The sequence below is a fragment of the Sycon ciliatum genome, chromosome 3 (assembly GCF_964019385.1).
Source record: "Sycon ciliatum chromosome 3, ocSycCili1.1, whole genome shotgun sequence".
Taxonomy (NCBI): Eukaryota; Metazoa; Porifera; class Calcarea; order Leucosolenida; family Sycettidae; genus Sycon; species Sycon ciliatum.
In genome coordinates this window covers 16,565,706-16,586,170 of record NC_088645.1, presented here as the reverse complement: position 1 = coordinate 16,586,170, position 20,465 = coordinate 16,565,706, and the positions used below count along the sequence as shown (strand labels likewise).

Genomic DNA, 20,465 nt, shown 5'->3' with positions numbered 1-20,465 from the left:
TGCTGAACACTGTCCGTCCAGGCAGTAACCACATTGTACATATCGTCGGACATAGGCACCAGTGAGTAAAGTGCATTTCGTTGTATCAAGACTCTTGGTTGTATCACTATCGGCCACTATGCAATCAGAAGAATGTTAATCTTGTTATATTATAGGCATACTGGATTTGTAGCAGCATCTACGTTTTAGATTGTTCTTGTGGTAATCGAGCTGGATACGATGTCATGATAGTCACTGCGGGTCGCATCTTGCATCCATATCTTATCTACATCACACATGGATTGCTGAGCTCTTCTTCTTTCACACTGTTGAATATTCTGTACAAGATTTTTCCTCTCACTTTCACGTCTTGTACTTTTCGAGTTGTTGCGGTATCTCTCCTTGCAATTACATGTAGTAATTTTCACTCGGATGGTGATACTTTGTGTAGTTTTCGAGTTTACAAAGAGTGAATGAGAACTGATGCACTTCGAAGTCTCCTTTGTGTCGTAGTGTTGAGTTGAATAGTGATTGGAGTTCATTGTTTGTTTGTGTGGAATCTGGTTTTGGACATAGTCGCGGAGGTAAGTTCTCTCCGTTCACTTTTACTGTACCGACGGTGCACTCTGCATTGGCATGCTCTCACCCTCTCACGGTTCTGTGTAGTGCATTTTGTCGCTGGGTTCTGATCGAAAGGACTCCAGTGGCAAGATGCATTGCATCGAATCGAGAGGGGGTGGGGGCATGCCAATGCAGGGTGCACCGTAGTAGGTACGGTGAAAGTGAACCCAGTTAATAATGAATATCATCCCCCGCGGGATTGTATTGGCTATTATTTCCCGGTCAGCAAGGCTCCTGATTGGCTGAAACAGGCCTATAGTACCGTACTATTGGATAATATACTATACTATCTTTGGTGTTAGGTACCTCCTCCCGTACAACCATGCACCACATACTACGTCGTACTCACCTTTTGTCTTATTTTGTCTCCTTTTGTCACCTTTTGTTCCGTTGGCCTGGGTAGCTACCCATATTTGCCATAGCTACCCAGGCTCTTTGTCTTGCCGTTCACACTTGATCTCTATCACTCTCTCTCTCTCTCTCGCTCTCTCTTGTCTCTCTTCCATAATGTAGTCGTTTCGTTCGTCTTGGTCTTTGTCTCTTCGTCTCCCTAATAAATGTTGTTCGACATAACCTGTTCTCATTGTCAGTTGTAATGTCTGGAGAATATGCCGTCGTCCTTTTCGTACCCAACATTAGGAATGGGTTTGCTCCCACACTGGAGCTCAGCAAATAAAGCGCAGGAAATGTGTGTACGAAGGTGTATACCACGATCATTGTGTGTACAATCCTGTACAGACACAGCAAGATTTAGCAGTTCCACTGTGAGGGTGCTAGCGCCTTCAATGGCCATCCAAAGGAGGTATTGATCTCCGGACGACGCTCTCGAATCTCGATGGACTCCCTAATTTTTCTTCTGTTCATCCGTGTTTCCACGACCAGTACTTGGGCCTCAATGAAAATTACATCTGTGCTCTTGATTGCTCCGTTGGCTGCTCTTCTTTTTTTGTGGTTCACCAATGCATTCGACGACCGCGGTTGGCTGCTTCTTTGAGTAGGCCAGTTGGTCTTTTCATAGTCTACAGGGCTACCACGCATTGTTTACCACGCATTGTTTCTACCTCAGTCGCATATCACGTAGTTCCCGGGCCTAACATTGCTCAACTAAAATAGTTGCTTTGTCGACTGAACTATGCTCATTCCTACTAAATACTCGAAGTAGTTCTTTGTGAAGGGATAAGAAAAAGGATCTTTCACAGAACCACATCTGTACGTTCACCAGAGGCCAGGGTGTGGCAGCTCCGTATGACGCCAGTTGACACCGGAGCTAACATGTAACTCCAGCTTGTTAAATTTTTTAAAGTGTGTATGAACATATCTTCAGAATTCCCAAACTCCACTGCAGCGTATTTCTAGCATGTACTACATACATTTTGTTAGGTACATGTACTTGTATGTTCATACACTTGAAAATACCGCCATTCCGACAACAGGCTCTCAGCTGCACCAAATAGATAAATAAATAACTTTGGCAATATTTCGCGCTATTTCGCATCAGGCCACGAGAGCCTGTTGTCGGAATGGCGGTATTTTCAAGTGTATGAACATACAAGTACAAGTAGCTGACAAAATGTGTGATGAAATTGAGCTACTGTAGTACATGTAGTAATTCTGTTGTTTTTAGAAGAAATTCAAAATTCAAAATTCATATTTGTTGAAAAGTACTAGATTACGTCACAACAACAACTTAAACAACATTACATGTAGTTAGTTCTCAGTGGTACTACTAGTGAGAGATAAACAACGTTTAGTCGGGGTGTTCCGACGTGGTGAAAGCCTACCCACGGCCGCATCGGAACATCACCAACCTCGTCTATACAGAGAGCACCTTCTCACGACAGTGTCATGGTGGTGATAGTAACTGTTGTCAGCTGACGAGCTGAGAGAGGGACGCCATGGGCAGAAATTGGAAGAAGAAAGGAGTTAAAACAATTCAGATTAGAATAGCTACTTTTATTTATGACTATCAGGGCGACATCCAGGAGCGATCAAGAGATACACGACTGACGTTAGGAGAAGTCTAAAACTCCCCTAGGATAATGAGGGTCAAAACCGGGTCCAACACCCATTATGGTTCAGATGGTTCCCACAAACCGGGGCTCTACCAACCGTGGATGGTTGTAGTAAGGTGACTGTTTCCGAACACGGTGTCCTCCACCTTGTTTCATGCTGTCAAACCAACATCATGTAGTATGATGTAGAAAAAAGCATGCATGTACATGTAAATGTATGTACAATGTTTGACAGCATGAAACAAGGTGGAGGACACTGTGTTCGGAAACAGTGACCTTACTGCAACCTTGCGCGGTTGGCAGAGCCCTTGTCCCTGCGGACCATTTGAACCATATGGGTGTTGAATCCGGTTCTGACCCTCATTATGCTACGGGATTTTGAGACTACTCCTTACGTCCTGGAAGGTTGTAGTAAGGTCACTGTTTCCGAACACAGTGTCCTCCACCTTGTTTCATGCTGTCAATATAACAATACGCCTGAACTATAACAAGCTTTATCTAATACTAGTTATGAACTAGTATTGGGTTATATAATACCATGTACATGTATGTACAATGATTGTAATGACACCTTGTTGGGACATTAAAACCAGTAAAAATTGATACAGTTATTCACCTCATGACGCTGATTACTGAACACAACTATGTGTACATATTGTTGTTGTTTTAGAAGTTTATTTAACGTCGCACCACAAACAGGCGGTTCGCCTCCTTTTATACATGCACATGTGGACGACAGAGGGAATGCGAGAGAGGGAGAGGGTGATGGACAGAAATATGGAGAGGGGAAGGGTAGAAATTAAATAAGTGAGTCAACCTCAGGGCTACACTCAAGCAAAAACCGAATGGGAATATACTACATGTATCTACAAAATAACATCATACCATTGCGAAACACGTTTCCTATTCTTCAGTCCGCTATACCACAGAAACACACTAGCCGAAAAGCATGTAAACGGAGCTGTGATGCGCTTTTAGTAGGACACAGAACTGAAGGTGGCTGGGCTCGGAACGGAGATCAGGCGGGAGCTGCTTCTCAGGACTGCGCCGATGAACTGTATGGTCGCTCGACCCGCAGGACCGGGCGAAAAATGGTGCTTGAAGAAGTTAACCCCCTACTCAGGAAGAAGCTGGTGAAGAGGGAGCTAGCCCGAGAGAACGGACAACGATGGACAAATGCGAGGAGCTTGATTGACGTTATACATGTCCTCCCTCAGTCCTGGGTGGTGAAGTCGAGCTGTAGAACGATTGGGCTCGTGCGCGACCACAATGGCAGTGTACGTGACTGTGGAGTGTCCATGTATCCGTATGGAAGTAAGGGGACGAAGCAAATGAGTCCCCAAACCATCGTTTATCCCGTCAATGACACTATAATTATAATGGATGAGTGCAGTAGGCAGTATGCACTGTCATGAAATTCTCACCTTCATGTAGTAGTAACAGTGTGACAATCCAGTTATCTCACTATCTTGCCAGCCGACACAACTAACAACTAACAATTCGCTCAGGAACTCCTCCGTCCTCTGCTTCAGGCTTACGTGCATTTGTGTACTCTGCCCTTGTGCGACTCGGGTCATTTTGGTTTCAGTGCTACATGTATCTTTGCTCGTCCTCGTCATAGACCGCTTTGTCGATACAGTTGTCTCACAGGACAGTCTCAGCTAGCAAGAACTTGACAATGTTCACCAACATCCAAAACGTCAGCCTCCAGGTCCAATCCATAGTCGAGTGAACGATCACGGATTGAAAGATTACCTTGCGCCATTTTTTTACTGAAACTGAGAGTTGAATGTCCTTGTTGTTCTTCTCTAGCTCTGTAGAGTGTCATGTACATGTACGTATGTCATTGTTGCTGCTACATGTACATGTACAGTGTATGTACAGTATTAGATAAACCTTGCAAAGTGTATTGTTGAACACAATGACGTCATGTTGTTCTCTCTCACACCTCACATTTGCAACAGCAAAACCACAGTGCAGGGTCAGCTGCGGACAGCCACATTGCAAGACACAAAGAAAATAATACCGGTAAGCCTAAAACATGCTTCGGAAATATTCCAAGTTCGAGAGAACATTGCCTCTCGTTTCTCTCGAATACTCAGCCAACAAGAAGCGTACACTTGGTTGACAGCATGTTACACGGTGGAGACCACTCCATTATTCACTTCAGTGTCGAGGGAGATTTTATAGAAAAAAGGCACGCGTTTCGGTGCAGGCCAATACCACACAGAGACCCACAACAGTCGGTACTTTTCAGGACACAGCAGAGGTTAAGAATTTGTCTATTCAGCATCATGGCCATTGACGTACATGTGCGACGTATTACGTACGTAATAACTGCATGCATGATTTCAGTTACCAGCACTGTAGCTAGCTGTGCATGACTGTTATCAGTTGTCTGAAGATTGTCATCGATCATCTGCCATGAAACTATTACTATTTTTAATAGTAACAAGAAACCAGATTCGTGCTGCAGCTCTGTGCCTCGTGTACATGGTGTACGGTCTAGTGAAATAGTGGTACATTATTGAGGTGGATTTTGTAGAAAAAAAGGCACGCGTTGCGGTGCACCGGGTGCAGTCCAGCACCACACAGGGACGTACAACAGTCAGTACTTGTCAGGACACAGCAGAGGTTGAGAGTTTGTCTATTTAGCATAACGCCATTGACGTACAATACATGTGCGACATACATGTATGACGTACAATACCAGCATGCCTGATACCCTGATAGGGAACAAGTATTGTTCTTCACGGGCTGAAGAGTGTGGGATCAACGACAACGACGAGGTCGAGGATCAAACGTTATTAGGGAGCTGGGTGCATGTGCCTTTGTGCAAGTAGCGGCCACTTCACAGCTCGCTAGCTCCACAAAGTCTACTAACTATGAAGACTAGTAAGTAGTATAAGACTTAGTGTTTTTGGTGGTGGGCCAGGTGGGGCCCATCAAGCTCAGCCGACCAGACTGCAGAGTTCGCGGCTCCATAGCGAGATTGACACACGAAAGGGAAATCCTTTAGGGAGAATTTAAAAATTGTAAAGTAGAAGAAAAGGAACTTAGAAGGTTGCGGAACAATTGCGGAACAATCAAATAGAAGAAAAAGGATTAACAAAAAAAGTATGAAACTGAGACTGGGTGAGAGATGATCTCCTACCGATCACGACTCTGTACCCTCTTACGCGCGTATGCTATGGGTGACCCAGTCAGTGCCCGTAAACCAACCAACACCATCTCTATTCAGGCACTGTGACACTTTGTCGAGTCGAGTGTGGACCAATGGTGGACGGTTTGCTGTCGTGTGCTAGAGACGTTTTGCAGATCGAACGTTCGCAATGATTTTCGCGTTCCTCGTTGCGAAAACTATTGCGAACGTTCGCGCGTAATTTGTGTTTTGCATGTTTTTCGCTCCCAGGAATTTTCGCGTGCACTCGCTTGTTTGAGAAGTGGTCATGATCCGATCATTTTGTTGTTGCGAGTGACGGCACCCTGAGTCATGGCCTGAGACGAGAGCTCTTTGACTACCTTGTCCATGGCCGGAGACTCACAGACAAACGGGTTGGCTTGTGCCGTAATCTGGCGCATCAACACCTGAAATTCAAAAAGGCATCGTTGATGTAACCGACTCTGAGCAGTGAGAAGACGAGCAGGAAGGAGATCGGGGATGGTTCCGGAGATGAAGCAACACGGGCTGCCACAAGTATAGGAAAGCTAGCACCCGCGGACCAAGCCAAGAGTAGAGATCAAGCACAAACATGAGGATTGAGGGTGGCTCACCGCGCACGAACAGTCCACAAAGAGCGAAAATTACTGCGAACGTTTGCATGTTTCTCGCTCCAAGAAAATTTCGTGTGCACTCGCTTGTTGTTGAGAAGTGTTCTCCATCCGATTATTTGTTTGTTGCGAGTGGCGGCACGCGCACCAGGTAGATCTACCCTGAGTCACGGCCTGAGACGAGAGCTCTTTGACTACGTTGTCCATGGCCGGATACCCACAGACAAACGGGCCGGGTTGGCTTGTGCCGTCATCTTGCGCATCAACACCTGAGATTCAAAAAGGCATCATTGATGTAACCGATTCTGAGCAGTGAGAAGACGAGCAAGCAGGAGATCGGAGATGGTTCTGGAGATGAAACAACACGGGCTGCCAAAGTATCGGAAAGCTAGCACTCGCGGACCAAGCCAAGAGTAGAGATCCAGCACAAACATGAAGATTGAGGGTCCGTGCACCAGGCTGACCAGGGTCCACAAAGAGCGACAATAAAAATAAAATATTAGAGAGTATTACCGTATTATCTCTAATATAAGCACAGTCTCCAATAATAGCACGTCTCCAATAATAGAACACCTTGGGGCGGCATTCAAAAAATAAAGTGCTCAGTCTCCATTATAAGCACACTGTGTAAATTCATTATCTGTACCGGCGAAAAAACCCTGAAATGTGTGCGTCATACATGAATTTGGCATGGCAACATGCCTCTGAAATGAGGTTGAAATAATAATGGAACAGTCTCCAATAAAGGAACGTCTCCAATAATAGCACGGGGCGGAGGTACATTGAAAAAATAAAGGACCGTGCTTATATTAGAGATAATACGTCAGTGGGACCATTGTCATTTATTTAGGTTTACTTCGCACGAACTTTCGCAACTTTGCAGTTTGGACGCGAAACTTGCAGGGAACGCGAAATGAACTTTTGTAGGAAGTTTCGTGAGATTGGGTCACGTCGTACGTGCACTTGGCGCGTGCAAACTACGAAAATGTGCAGAACACAAAGTTCGTGCGAAAATTCGTACACATTTTCGCAAGGCCTGTCGCGAAACTTCGTTCGAATTTTCGTTGTGCAGAACCATAATATAATAGGCGATTCACACGACAGGCAAATCCACGTTTACAGGAAAGTCACCATGGAGATATTCCTGCGGGTGACCAAAATTTGCCCGCGGGAATCAAAAGTGTCCATGGCCTTTTTGCCCGCGGATGCACTCATCTGCGGGCACTTTTACAGTTATGAGGCTGTGAGGTCGTACTATGGTACGGTAGTCTTGAACCCTGGTTGTTTGGCCTTTGTTTTTGGGTACTCATTCCAAATCACCACAGTAACGCCGTATACTCACCGGATACTCGCGGGAGCTCTGGCCGCCACCCGCGGCCGTGTGAACTGCGACCTCACGTTTCACTTCCTGCGGGCACTTGACAAACGTAGATTTGCCTGTCGTGTGAATCGCCTAGTAGGGCCTGGTCAGACTGCGGCAAATTTTGGTTGCCTGACGAAAACAGAACAGCGTCCAGAATTTGAATCGCGATCACACTACACAAGTGGGGAGAGTGAAAATTCAAACTTCATTTCGAGCGTCAAGTGGTAATCTCCACGAACGACGTCAAATTCCTTCACCTTGGGGATCGCCAACACCTTCAGTGCAATCCTTGCAACCATCCTTATGAGTTTTGTTGTTGTCCCCGGCCTCGATATCGAGATGAAAAAATCAGTGATTATCAGCGTCAATGGCGTATCAGCGTCAAATCCTGTTTGGAGCGGAAAAGCGTGGTCCGTTCTTGCTTTTTTTTTGGAGCGTCAACTCTCGCTTTTGCCGCTCTGGCGGCAAGTTACTATGGAGATTCGGATTATAATCCTAGGATTATTTCGATTTTGCCGCAGTCTGACCAGGCCCATTAATACTGCGAAAGTTTTAATTGTGCAAACGAAAATGTGTACGAACTTTCGCTCTACGTCACGAAGTGAGAAACTTCGCACGAACTTTCGCAACTTTGGACGCGAAACTTGCAGGGAACGCGAAATGAACTTTCGTAGGAAGTTTCGTGAGATTGGGTCATGTCGTACGTGCACTTGGCGCGTGCAAACTACGAAAATGTGCAGAACACAAAAGTAGTTCGTGCGAAAATTCGTACACATTTTCGCAAGGCCTGTCGCGAAACTTCGTTCGAATTTTCGTTGTGCAGAACCTCTAATACTGCGAAAGTTTGTTTCGCGTTTCCTGCAACTTTCGCGTTCAAAACTGCGAACGTTCGCACGAAGTTTCGCTTTTCGTGACGTCAAACGAAAATTCGCGCGAACGTTCGCTCTGCAAAACCTCTCTACTTTTCACGACTTCGTGTCACTGTCTTGGCCACGTGGTGAACACAGCCTTCGCCATAGCGCGGAAGAGCCGCACTCTCTCACACTAGTCCCGCAGGACACAGCAGCTGATGTTCCAGCACCCACTTGACAGCTCCGTGCATGGTAATAAAACCTGTGCTCAGTGTAGAGGAGAGCATCAGACCTGATTATTACTTACATGAAGCCAGAATCTCCGTCTGTTCACAACTTTCCCCATTTTTTCAGTAGCCAAGCCTCTCAGCCGTTAGCCAAGATGAATGCTTCACAATGCGGACCCTTTCTCTATCCAGATGTCGTTCAGCGTCCTCCTCTGGATACCAGCAACAACGTTCTATCGGACTTGCCAAATGTAAGTGAAGCTCCCCAAATTGTAAGATGTAAATACTGAAGTATTATTATTTTGTTGGAATATCCTCTCCGCACGACTTGTCACGTCTAATACATAACAAGCCTATTATCCGCCAATGACTGCCAGGAAAGAGTGCAGGTAATCCTCTAGTTTAGGGTCCCAAATTATTTCGCACTTTCCCAGTGTTGTCTGTACTTTCTGTGTACGTGAGAGCGTGCTTGAGTGTGTTTCGAAGTTTTGTGTCCTTTATAGAGTTGTTTCCCATAGCCAGCAATCGCATGTCATCACGTACATTCAAAATCAACATAATTTTTCGAATCGACCTTTTTTTCAGGATCACTTTTCAACGAGGACGAAGCAAAGTCGGCCGAACGAAGCCTAGAGGAAGAAAATCACCCTCTCCACTTGACCATCATGATACTGACATAGATACGAGATGAAACAACTAAAAAATCCACAAGAAAACTGTACGGCCATCATCGCGCTGACTTTGGTCTGACTTTGGTCTGAGAATTTCTATCACGATCAAAAATGTACGAGGAGCACTCAAAAATAAGCAACAGACGTACCTCTATCGCTCTCTACTCCTTTTTCAAGGCACAAAAGTCGACTCTCCACTTTCAAACCAGGGACCAGACATACCAGTGGTCCTTTTCAGCTGCTCCACGAGCGCAGGAAATGTTCACCAAGGGGCGCAGAGCAGCATCCATTCCAGAAAAAGAGCTAAAATACGAGTGAGACTGCATGCCTGAGTACATGAGTACATGTATGAGTACATGCAGAAAATAATCAATTTCAGCGTTTCTGCTCCAAACAGCAACTAGCTTCGACTAGAAACAAAGATTACACCAAAGGATCAAACAACAACCATTTTCTGCAGTTTTTTTGCAGATGGCTTCCTTGTGCTGGGCCCAGCACGCCAAAAATCACACCTCGGAGGAGTACAAAAATTACAACTCTCAGATGTCCTCGATTGCTGGCCATGTTTGACTTTGTGGTAATGGCTGGGCGTCCCGGTGCGCCGATACGGAATGTCCCTCAGGGAGACATACTAAATAATGATGCAATTTTGATGGAGCAGTGGACCGTGTTCACCCTTGTGCCGATCTTTTCCAGGACCCAACTGTTACTTGGCCAACTCGAGTTCCTTGCCGCTCGGCGCTTTATCAGGAACGAAATGCTCTGTGACACATGTGGTGCGCGATGTGGCCTCACTAGGAGGCAGGAAAGCCACGATGGGTTTCGCTGGAGATGCAGACCTTGCCACTATGTCAAGAGCATCCATACCAACAATGTCGAGAATATGTGGATGCGTGCAAAGCGCCAGCTCAACGCAACTTCGGCACGTCTCGCGAGTTGTTTCCAACCTACCTCTGCGAGTTCGTGTGGAGGCAAAGAGTTCGAGAGGAACGAAACACCTTCGGCTCCCTGCTCCGCAGCATTCATCAGCAGTACCCTGTCTGATCGGTTCTGATGAAAAAAATCCAAATCAACAGCTACTGTGTTTTTGATCTCGATTTGCAAATTCCTGGGGTTGACACGCTCTCACGTACACAGAAAGTACATAGAAAGTACACAGAACACTGGGAAAGTGCGAAATAATTTGGGACCCTAAACTAGATGATTAAAAGTAAAAAAGTAAATTATCGTATCCGTTCCCGAAGGGAACTCACGACGGCCGCTAACACCCGATAAACCCTAGCGGCAGATGCAGCGCCTAACGGTGGGGGTGAGTGGGTAAGCCTCACAACCACTGGCACAAGTGCCGAAAACGACCCCATTAGCTGCATCCATGTATCCATACCAGGCAGGCACAGTGGGTTGGTCAGAGACCATGATTGAGAGGTGATTGCATGGCGGGGATGGCCTTATCATCGGGCTTGTTAGTGCCCAACAACATGAAGGGCGCAAACAAGCCATTACTTATGCATTAGTAGGGAGTTCAGTTCCGGTCACAGAAAAGCGAAAAGTGCAGTCACAGCTCGCCTGTACAAAGTGAATGGGCGCCTCGTGACTGCAGTTCGAGATGCAGTTCGAGGCCCGAGTATCTTCTCCCGCGGCCTTTTAGGCCTTGTCGATGCTATTTTTAGGTAGCCGAGGTCATTACCTTTCCAATGATGCCACACATGCCATGCATCCAAAAATAATGCCTCTGCGCTTGGCACGGATGCACTTCGAAGTACTAATTTCGACGAGATCCGTACTCGGCCAGCAAGGAACACCCGATTTTCGTGTTCAGCGGCCTCGAATTACCCTAACTTACCAAGGGGATTCTAGAACATTGAGGCTCGCGCTTTATCACGGTAGAAGGAAGATGATCACAGAAACCAGCCCACGGCGATTTCCTGGTGGTAGACGAAAAAAAATCGAGTGAACTGCGCGCACACTGTAGAAGCAGTGACGGTGAAAACGTGTGACTTGTGCAAGCAGGCGCGCACGGCATGCGTGCACAATGCATGGCATGCACACATCCTGTATCGCCATGTATCAGTAGTAGTAGTAGTAGTAGAATTTATTATTTTACTAGGGAACTCCCAACAGGCGTTGCCTTTTTACTGGGAACCCTAGGAATGACTTGGTGCTTGTGACAAATGCAGAAAGGGGCTTAGCTTGACGACATCCAGGTGGAAGCATGTTCCATCTGTCTGCTGCCAAAAATGAAATAGCATTTAGGCCGTAACGAGACGTAGCTCTGGGTAGGTTCAGAGCGGCTGAAGCTTGACCGCGGGTAGCAGCATTTGTGCGGCATGATGCAGAGCGGGGGGTAAATATCGTGCTTAAAAGAGGACTGGTGCAACGAGATAGACACCTAAAAACAAACACAAACAGCTTCAAGTTTACACGGCGAGAGAAAGTATACAGGTTATATTTGGTGAGAATGAAATCATTGTATGCACCAGATAGTGCAGTGCTGGACGGAAACCACACAGCTCACATACATACTTGCATTTACTTCTGTGACTACTTACTCCCCCGTTTTCCGATTTTCAATCGACTATAACTCTAGATTGCCTAGGAATTTTGGGTTGAAATTTTCACAGGTTGTTTCTCACATCTTCCCGGTTTAGAAAAACTAGCGTTTTATGCGAAACTCGCGAATTTGGTTTTTCGATTGAAGTCCCTAGCATTCGGCCTGACCTGTCATGCACTAATTATAGGTTAATGCATGGCAGCATTGGCAGGGAGGGCCTTACGGCTTGTCTGTGCCCGACAGATTAGCCTGAGGGCCATAGAGTAAAGAGTAGTAAAATTATGATTGAGCGGGCTCTAGACTCTGATAAGGCCCATGGCGGGAATGTCGCTGATTGGTCGTTTCCTGGACAACGAGACAGACCTCGTTCTAACTATTTTTAGAAAGAGGTTACTATCCCCCATTCATAGAAGCTAACCAAGTACAGTGTACAGTCAGTCAATTTTCAAGCTAAATTGTATGTCTCCTTTGGCAAATGACTGTTGAGTTTCAATGTAAGGCCTAGGGCGCAGTATATATGTACTTGTGTACCCTTGGGATACTTTGTGGTTTAGGCGGAGAGAGAATTTGATATGGTAGTATAGCACATTTTCTTCTTGTAACTTAATAGCACTGAGTAGTGAGCACTACTAAAAGGAGAATCAAAGCAAATGAAATGCTTGACTATTATTGTGAGCTTGATTCTTATTGATAGCTTGTGGAGCTATTTAGAGGCTTCGACTCGGCCTTCCGTAGCTACATTTATAGTGTCTGCCAGCCTGCTCGTGTCTCAGGCACTTTGGACGTACACCAGAAAGTGATACAGGCTGACAGCACTAGCAGGAGGAAAACAAGCTCTTGGGCTTAAAACTCTTCACTTCATAATTCCACACAGAAATGAGAAAGAATGATGGGTTTTTATAGGCCAGGGGGAGAGAGCAGCTGGGAGTGAGTGCACAAGATTACTAGGAAGACAACTGTTCGAAGATCTAAGGAAAAGCCATTTGAATGTGTGTGAACTAGGGCTGAACAATAACATGGATTCGGGTGTTGGATGCAGAGACCGGCGGATTCTGCTCGAAAAGGTGGCAGATTCTGCTCGAAAAGCAGTGAAATTGACAGAACTATAGAAACCTTATGGCGGGCAATCCTTCGAAATCTGCTCCATTTTTTTTATCCACATACCAAACATGCATGAAACTTACCAGAAAAAGTACCGAACTCTGCCAATTTTTCTGCCGGCAGAATCCGCCGGACCCTTGTTGGATGCCTAGAACCAGGAAGGAATCTTGCAAGGGATCAAGAGGGTCAGTGATGGGGAACGGACTATCCAGGAATCAATGTAATGTACATGTATTACTACAGCATGATTGGGTGCTATTGTCATGCTGTGCCGGGCATGCACTCAGGGCTGTCTGATCGTGGTTGGGCGGGAGAAGCACTTAGATAGAATGTACCTGTGAACTACAATGTATCTACTTGTAGTCTGATTTGGCTGTGTGATTACTGACAGACAGGGATACTACACATTGTACATTTCGATACCTATAATGAGTTCGATCTTGGGTTTTTATAAGGTTCCGCCAGCCGTGGACAAATGGGCGAACCTGTCGGATACGAACAAGCCATATGGCCCTGCGTGCCCTGCACTAACCTATAATTATGCATATACATGAAGCTTAAATCAAATTTTTCTCCCCACGTAGGGAAAAGAAATTTCACGTTTTAATTCTGGGGAGCACTAGAAAACAAAGAATAGAAGCAAGCACCGCAATTGCAAAAGTAATGCGTTTGGTATGCCATCAGAGTGTATTGACAAAATTGCTGGTACAGGGAATATTTGAATTCAGCGAGACAGGTCATAGAAGTGAGAGATGGCGGAGGAAATTGTTCCAAAGCTTTGAACGTTATTCCAACCATTTCTACTCGTTCTGTTGATTTGCTCCTCCTCAGACGGCTCAGGTTCATGAATACCTGCCACCCTTGACTGACCAAAATGTCCCTCTACCCAACCAGCAATTCCAGATAGAGCAAGCATTGACTTCGTCTGCTTGTAAACCGCTACTACCATACACGCCTTGTCAGTCAGTAGCTGAACGTGGCAGCGTCGCCACGTCTGCAGTTCGACCACAGGTCGATAATGTACCTCGCAGTGCTGCTCTACAGCGACAGCATGCGGAGGGCCCAAGACCTTCAGTCGCCCAACTGACGGCCCGTCTTCGCTCCCAGATAGCGGCTTTGGATATGAGTGCAATGGGAAACACCACAGTGGCCAACACGTCTTTGGACAGGAGGGCACTGGGAAACGCCGCATTCTGGTCAGCGTCTTTGGACCCTAGTGCAGTGGTAAACACCGCACCCGGATCAGCGTCCTTGGACAGGAGTGCAGTGGGACACACCACAGTGCCCAACATGTTTTTGGGTATGAGCGTACTACGAAACATCGCACCCCGGTCAGCGTCTTCGGACACGAGTGCACTGGGAAACACCGCACTTGGGTCAGCGGACAGGAGGGCAATGGGAAACAGCACAGTGCCCAACATGTCTTTGGATCCGAGTGCACTGCGAAACATCGCACCCGGGTCAGCGTCTTTCGACAGGAGTGCACTGGTAAACACTAACAACGACGCCGGCTGGTCACCCCTATTAACAAATTTTGAGAACCCAATTTCAAGGCCTACAGAATTGGGCGCGAACATGAACATCCCTAAACAGTCAACAGGCAGTTCAGCGCCTCTTCAATCCTGGAATGGCCAGTATGGGGACCTTCAGACACCGCCAGTGCCAGCATCACCGCTAGGACCATCACATCTTTCCCTGTCGAGTACTGATCAGGTTTCCCCGGTTTCTCAATTTGGTCTGTTTGGCTCTTCGGACAGGGCTAATGTAATGCAGGTAAGCTCAGTACCTGATTATTGACGACGTGTGCTCTGGTTAAAAAGTGCACCACTACAGACGTCATAACTACCTATGTTGCTTTGTGTGTGTGTATGTGTGTGTGTGTGTGTGTGTGTGTGTGTGTGTGTGTATGTGTGTGTGCGTGTGTGTGTGTGCGTGTATCTGGACATGCCAGCACAGTCAATTGTTTTCATAGCGTCACTATTCACTACATGAGTATTACATGTACATGTGCCGTATTTCCCCGATTAGAGGTCGCACTCAATTGTGAGTCCCCCCCCCATTTCCAGGTTCATGTCCTTATCTTTGATTTTCCGCGCCGAATGTCTGACGCTGCATCCATGTCCCATGCGCGTCAACAGTACTTAACACTTTCCCGCGTTACCACCTCAGCTATGCCAATTTTTGTATATGGAAACCTTAAATAATAGCAGTTTAGTCTATATTTTAATCATTCAACATCTTGGATGCCTAGAACCAGGAAGGAATCTTGCAAGGGATCAAGAGGGTCAGTGATGGGGGACGGACTATACAGGAATCAATGTAATGTATTACTTCAGCATGAATGGGTGCTATTGTCATGCTGTGCCGGGCATGCACTCAGGGCTGTCTGATCCTAAGTCGTTGCGCGGGAGAAGCACTTAGATAGAATGTACCTGTGAACTACAATGTATCTACTTGTCTGATTTGGCTGTGTGATTACTGACAGACAGGGATACTACACATTGTACATTTCGATACCTATAATGAGTTCAATCTTGGGTTTTTATAAGGTTCCGCCAGCCGTGGACAAATGGGCTAACCTGTCGGATACGAACAAGCCATATGGCCCTGCGTGCCCTGCACTAACCTATAATTATGCATATACATGAAGCTTAAATCAAATTTTTCTCCCCACGTAGGGAAAAGAAATTTCACGTTTTAATTCTGGGGAGCACTAGAAAACAAAGAATAGAAGCAAGCACCGCAATTGCAAAAGTAATGCGTTTGGTATGCCATCAGAGTGTATTGACAAAATTGCTGGTACAGGGAATATTTAAATTCAGCGAGACAGGTCATAGAAGTGAGAGATGGCGGAGGAAATTGTTCCAAAGCTTTGAACGTTATTCCAACCATTTCTACTCGTTCTGTTGATTTGCTCCTCCTCAGCCGGCTCAGATTCATGAATACCTGCCACCCTTTACCGACCAAAATGTCGCTCTACCCAACCAACAATTCCAGATAGAGCAAGCATTGACTTCGTCTGCTTGTAACCCGCCACTACCATACACGCCTTGTCAGTCAGTAGCTGATGGCAGCCTCGCCACGTCTGCAGTTCGAACACAGGTCGATAATGTACCTCGCAATGCCGCTCTACAGCGACAGCATGCGGAGGCCCCAAGACCTTCATTCGCACAACTGATGGCCCGTCTTCCCTCCCGGATAGCGGCTTTGGATATGAGTGCAATGGGAAACACCACAGTGGCCAACACGTCTTTGGACAGGAGGGCACTGGGAAACACCGCATCCTGGTCAGCGTCTTTGGACCCTAGTGCACTGGTAAACACCGCATCCGGATCAGCGTCCTTGGACATGAGTGCAGTGCGAAACACCACAGTGCCCGACATGTCTTTGGATATGAGCGAACTGCGAAACATCGCACCCGGGTCAGCGTCTTTGGACACGAGTGCACCCGGGTCAGCGTTTTTGGACAGGAGTGCACTGGGAAACAGTGACAACGACGCCGGCTGGTCACCCCAATTGAAAAATCGTGAGAACCCAATTTCAAGGCCAGCAGAATTGGACGTGAACATGAACGTCGTGAACCAGTCAACAGGCAGTTCAGCGCCTCTTCAATCCTGCTATGGCCAGTATGGGGACCTTCAGACACCGCCAGTGCCAGCATCATCGCTAGGATCATCCCATCTTTCCCTGTCGAGTACTGATCAGGTTTCCCCGGTTTCTCAATTTGGTCTGTTTGGCTCTGCCTACTGGGCTAATGTAATGCAGGTAAGCTCAGTACCTGATTGTTAATGACGTGTGCTCTACTTAAAAGTGCACCACTATAGACTTCATAACTACCTGCGTTGCTTTGTGTGTGTGTGTGTGTGTGTGTGTGTGTGTGTGTGTGTGTGTGTGTGTGTGTGTGTGTGTGTGTGTGTGTGTGTGTGTGTGTGTGTGTGTGTGTGTGTGTGTGTGTGTGTGTGTGTGTGTGTGTGTGTGTGTGTGTGTGTGTGTGTGTGTGTGTGTGTGTGTGTGTGTGTGTGTGTGTGTGTGTGTGTGTGTGTGTGTGTGTGTGTGTGTGTGTGTGTGTGTGTGTGTGTGTGTGTGTGTGTGTGTGTGTGTGTGTGTGTGTGTGTGTGTGTGTGTGTGTGTGTGTGTGTGTGTGTGTGTGTGTGTGTGTGTGTGTGTGTGTGTGTGTGTGTGTGTGTGTGTGTGTGTGTGTGTGTGTGTGTGTGTGTGTGTGTGTGTGTGTGTGTGTGTGTGTGTGTGTGTGTGTGTGTGTGTGTGTGTGTGTGTGTGTGTGTGTGTGTGTGTGTGTGTGTGTGTGTGTGTGTGTGTGTGTGTGTGTGTGTGTGTGTGTGTGTGTGTGTGTGTGTGTGTGTGTGTGTGTGTGTGTGTGTGTGTGTGTGTGTGTGTGTGTGTGTGTGTGTGTGTGTGTGTGTGTGTGTGTGTGTGTGTGTGTGTGTGTGTGTGTGTGTGTGTGTGTGTGTGTGTGTGTGTGTGTGTGTGTGTGTGTGTGTGTGTGTGTGTGTGTGTGTGTGTGTGTGTGTGTGTGTGTGTGTGTGTGTGTGTGTGTGTGTGTGTGTGTGTGTGTGTGTGTGTGTGTGTGTGTGTGTGTGTGTGTGTGTGTGTGTGTGTGTGTGTGTGTGTGTGTGTGTGTGTGTGTGTGTGTGTGTGTGTGTGTGTGTGTGTGTGTGTGTGTGTGTGTGTGTGTGTGTGTGTGTGTGTGTGTGTGTGTGTGTGTGTGTGTGTGTGTGTGTGTGTGTGTGTGTGTGTGTGTGTGTGTGTGTGTGTGTGTGTGTGTGTGTGTGTGTGTGTGTGTGTGTGTGTGTGTGTGTGTGTGTGTGTGTGTGTGTGTGTGTGTGTGTGTGTGTGTGTGTGTGTGTGTGTGTGTTGACATGCCAGCACAGTCAATTGTTTTCATAGCGTCACTATTCACTACATGAGTATTACATGTACATGTGCCGTATTTCCCCGATTAGAGGTCGCACTCAATTGTGAGTCCCCCCCCCCCCCCCATTTCCAGGTTCATGTCCTTATCTTTGATTTTCCGCTCCGAATTTCTGACGCTGCATCGATGTCCCATGCGCGTGAACAGTACTTCACACTTTCCCGCGTTACCACCTCAGCTATGCCAGTTTTGTATTATGGAAACCTTGAATAATAGCAGTTTGGTCTATATTTTAATCATTCAACATCTACCTTCACTGATGAGCTAGCTACGTATTAGCGAAACAGCTGTCTGAAGGAGTTTATCAATGTCGTCTACGGAAGTGTCCTCGCAATGGTGATGGTTGTGTGCAGGAGGGTCTAGTCGGCCAAAGAGTGCAGTGTAACGGTGGAGGTGACTCAACATGTCGTTATCGTTTTGATTATATTCACTTCAGTAGTAAATCATGCTTGACGATACGTGGCACCCCTTTGTTGACCCTGAAATGAAGTGTAAAAAGGTGCGACTTATATTCGGAGAAATAGGGTATATGCATTTTTTGGGAAGGCGACATTGGCAATAGAAACAGATGGTAATGAGGTGCAGTCCTTCTCACAATGATAATGGTATAAAGCGCTTGCTAATTTGTACTTCTTCCCATGCTTATGTTTTTATCTATGCAGGAGACCGCCCTAAGCCAAAACAAACAAAAGGTGAAAAACCAAGAGAGAATAGAGAGACGCCGCAACCGAAATAGGGTGGCAGCCGCGCGTTGCAAAGAGAAGGCAAAGATGAAGGCTGCAGAGGACTCGCAGAAAATCCAGGAACAGGCAGAGACAATAGAGAAACTGAGGAAGATAGTAGCCAGCCAGAAGATCATAATTGACCACTATCCGACTTGTGCAGCATGTGGTAACATTCCTTCATAATGTGCTGTCATTCTTTCACAGTCATTGGACTCGGCAGCATCAACGGATAATGCATGTGTTGCGAATTTATGTTACGACTATGATTTACGCATGTCGTTGTATTTGGTTCTTGTCTGGTGGAGTCCAGTATATGGTCTAGGTGTACGCGCGAGTGTGGTGTGATGAGTGACGTTTATGGTATGTGGTGCATGCAAGAGTACGCGTTGTCAGAGTGTGAGGATGTGCTTCCATCTGTGTGAGAGTGACTGTCAAGTGAATGCTGTACATGCGCAGTGCTAGTTTGGTCTGGGAATGAGAGTCGTGTGTGATTCGTCCGTGGTCTGGTTGTCTTGGTCTTGGTCATGTGTTCTGTACGTATCAGTCCCTGATTGGTCGTCTCGATTTGTCGTCGCAATATTACTGCTTGTTCTTGTTGTTTTCTTAGAGTCTTTTCCCCGGGAGTCTTCCCGTTGTCCTTTTTGTCGTCTCCAAGTTTGTCTCTCTCCTCCTGCGCCCTCGTCATTTCTTGGTACAATATAAGTATTGCAGATATGATCAAGAGTAGTCGTTGTTGTGTGGCGGGGGCCAGGGGGAGAAGCCTACTTCATTGGCGCCCAACGTTCTCTCGACGCGGGGTACTGCCTCCGCAGCCCACGACCCTGGGATCGTTTGCGCCGTGGTTTCAGTTTGTGCTCGCCGTTTTCGACATTTTATTTTATTTCTCTCGTCGTTCAACTCCCTTCACCGAGATTGCTACTACTGCCATGGAGATGGAAAGGCGTTCGCCAGCCTGGCCTCTACTCTGCTGGATACTCTACTCTACTGGATACTCTACTCGACTTCGCCCCGTCCTACTTTAGTGGTACATGTTGGGAGACAGTGGTCGTTCGTCAGGCGCACAACTACCCGGTGAGTCAATCCCAGTTATGGCTTTCGCTGTAGTTTATTCACTTGCCTGCCTATTTTGTTGTCGTCAGCATTACTGCACGGACACACCCAGGGCCCGGGTGCTTTCCACGTCGTTCTGTTTTGTCGGGGCAATATAGTATTTTCACAATCTGCGTCGTGGGTTTTGTTTTTGTTGCTTGTTATCTTTTCGCGCTATCGTTTCTACATCGTCGGTCTTCGTGACGGCGATCCGGTTCTTGTGTCATTCCTTTTGGTTTTGCAGTCAGTCTGCGCTGTCAGTGCGCGTGGGGGTAGTTGTGTAACTGTCTGGTTTGTCAGCTTAGTTCGGTTTAGTCTTTCAGTGAGCGTATTTTGTTTTTCTCGTTTTTTGTCGACCTGCGGGTCTGCCCAGTTTGCCCTGTGGATGTCCGATCATGGTGAGCCACGGTCCGCTTCGTGAGCTGGTGGGCTCCAGTGTTTGTTTTGTTTGTCGGGGAAGTATAAAATAAAAATAAAAATATTATGGGTCGTGGGACGACACGATGTTCCGCCATCGGAAAAGTGTGGGACACTTATGCCGGCTCCGAGCCGAGGGTTTTGTAAAATAAAATAA

The 20,465-nt window shown here is 46.7% G+C and overlaps 1 protein-coding gene across 2 annotated transcripts in view; it reads left to right on the top strand.

The window, feature by feature from the left end:
* LOC135811578 (uncharacterized) overlaps positions 1–19,519 on the top strand; it is a 156,464-nt gene extending 136,945 nt beyond the window's left edge. The window contains exons 1-3 of one of the 2 annotated variants that reach the window (XM_065324808.1): positions 14,243–14,920; positions 16,073–16,912; positions 18,740–19,519. In XM_065324808.1, coding sequence (XP_065180880.1) covers positions 14,270–14,920; positions 16,073–16,912; positions 18,740–18,985 — 1,737 coding nt within the window. In that variant the 5' untranslated portion in view covers positions 14,243–14,269 and the 3' untranslated portion in view covers positions 18,986–19,519. Of the gene's footprint in view, positions 1–14,242; positions 14,921–16,072; positions 16,913–18,739 lie in introns of those variants that run through there. The other variant, XM_065324806.1, reaches the window with a different exon arrangement.
* Positions 19,520–20,465: the final 946 nt, after the last annotated feature.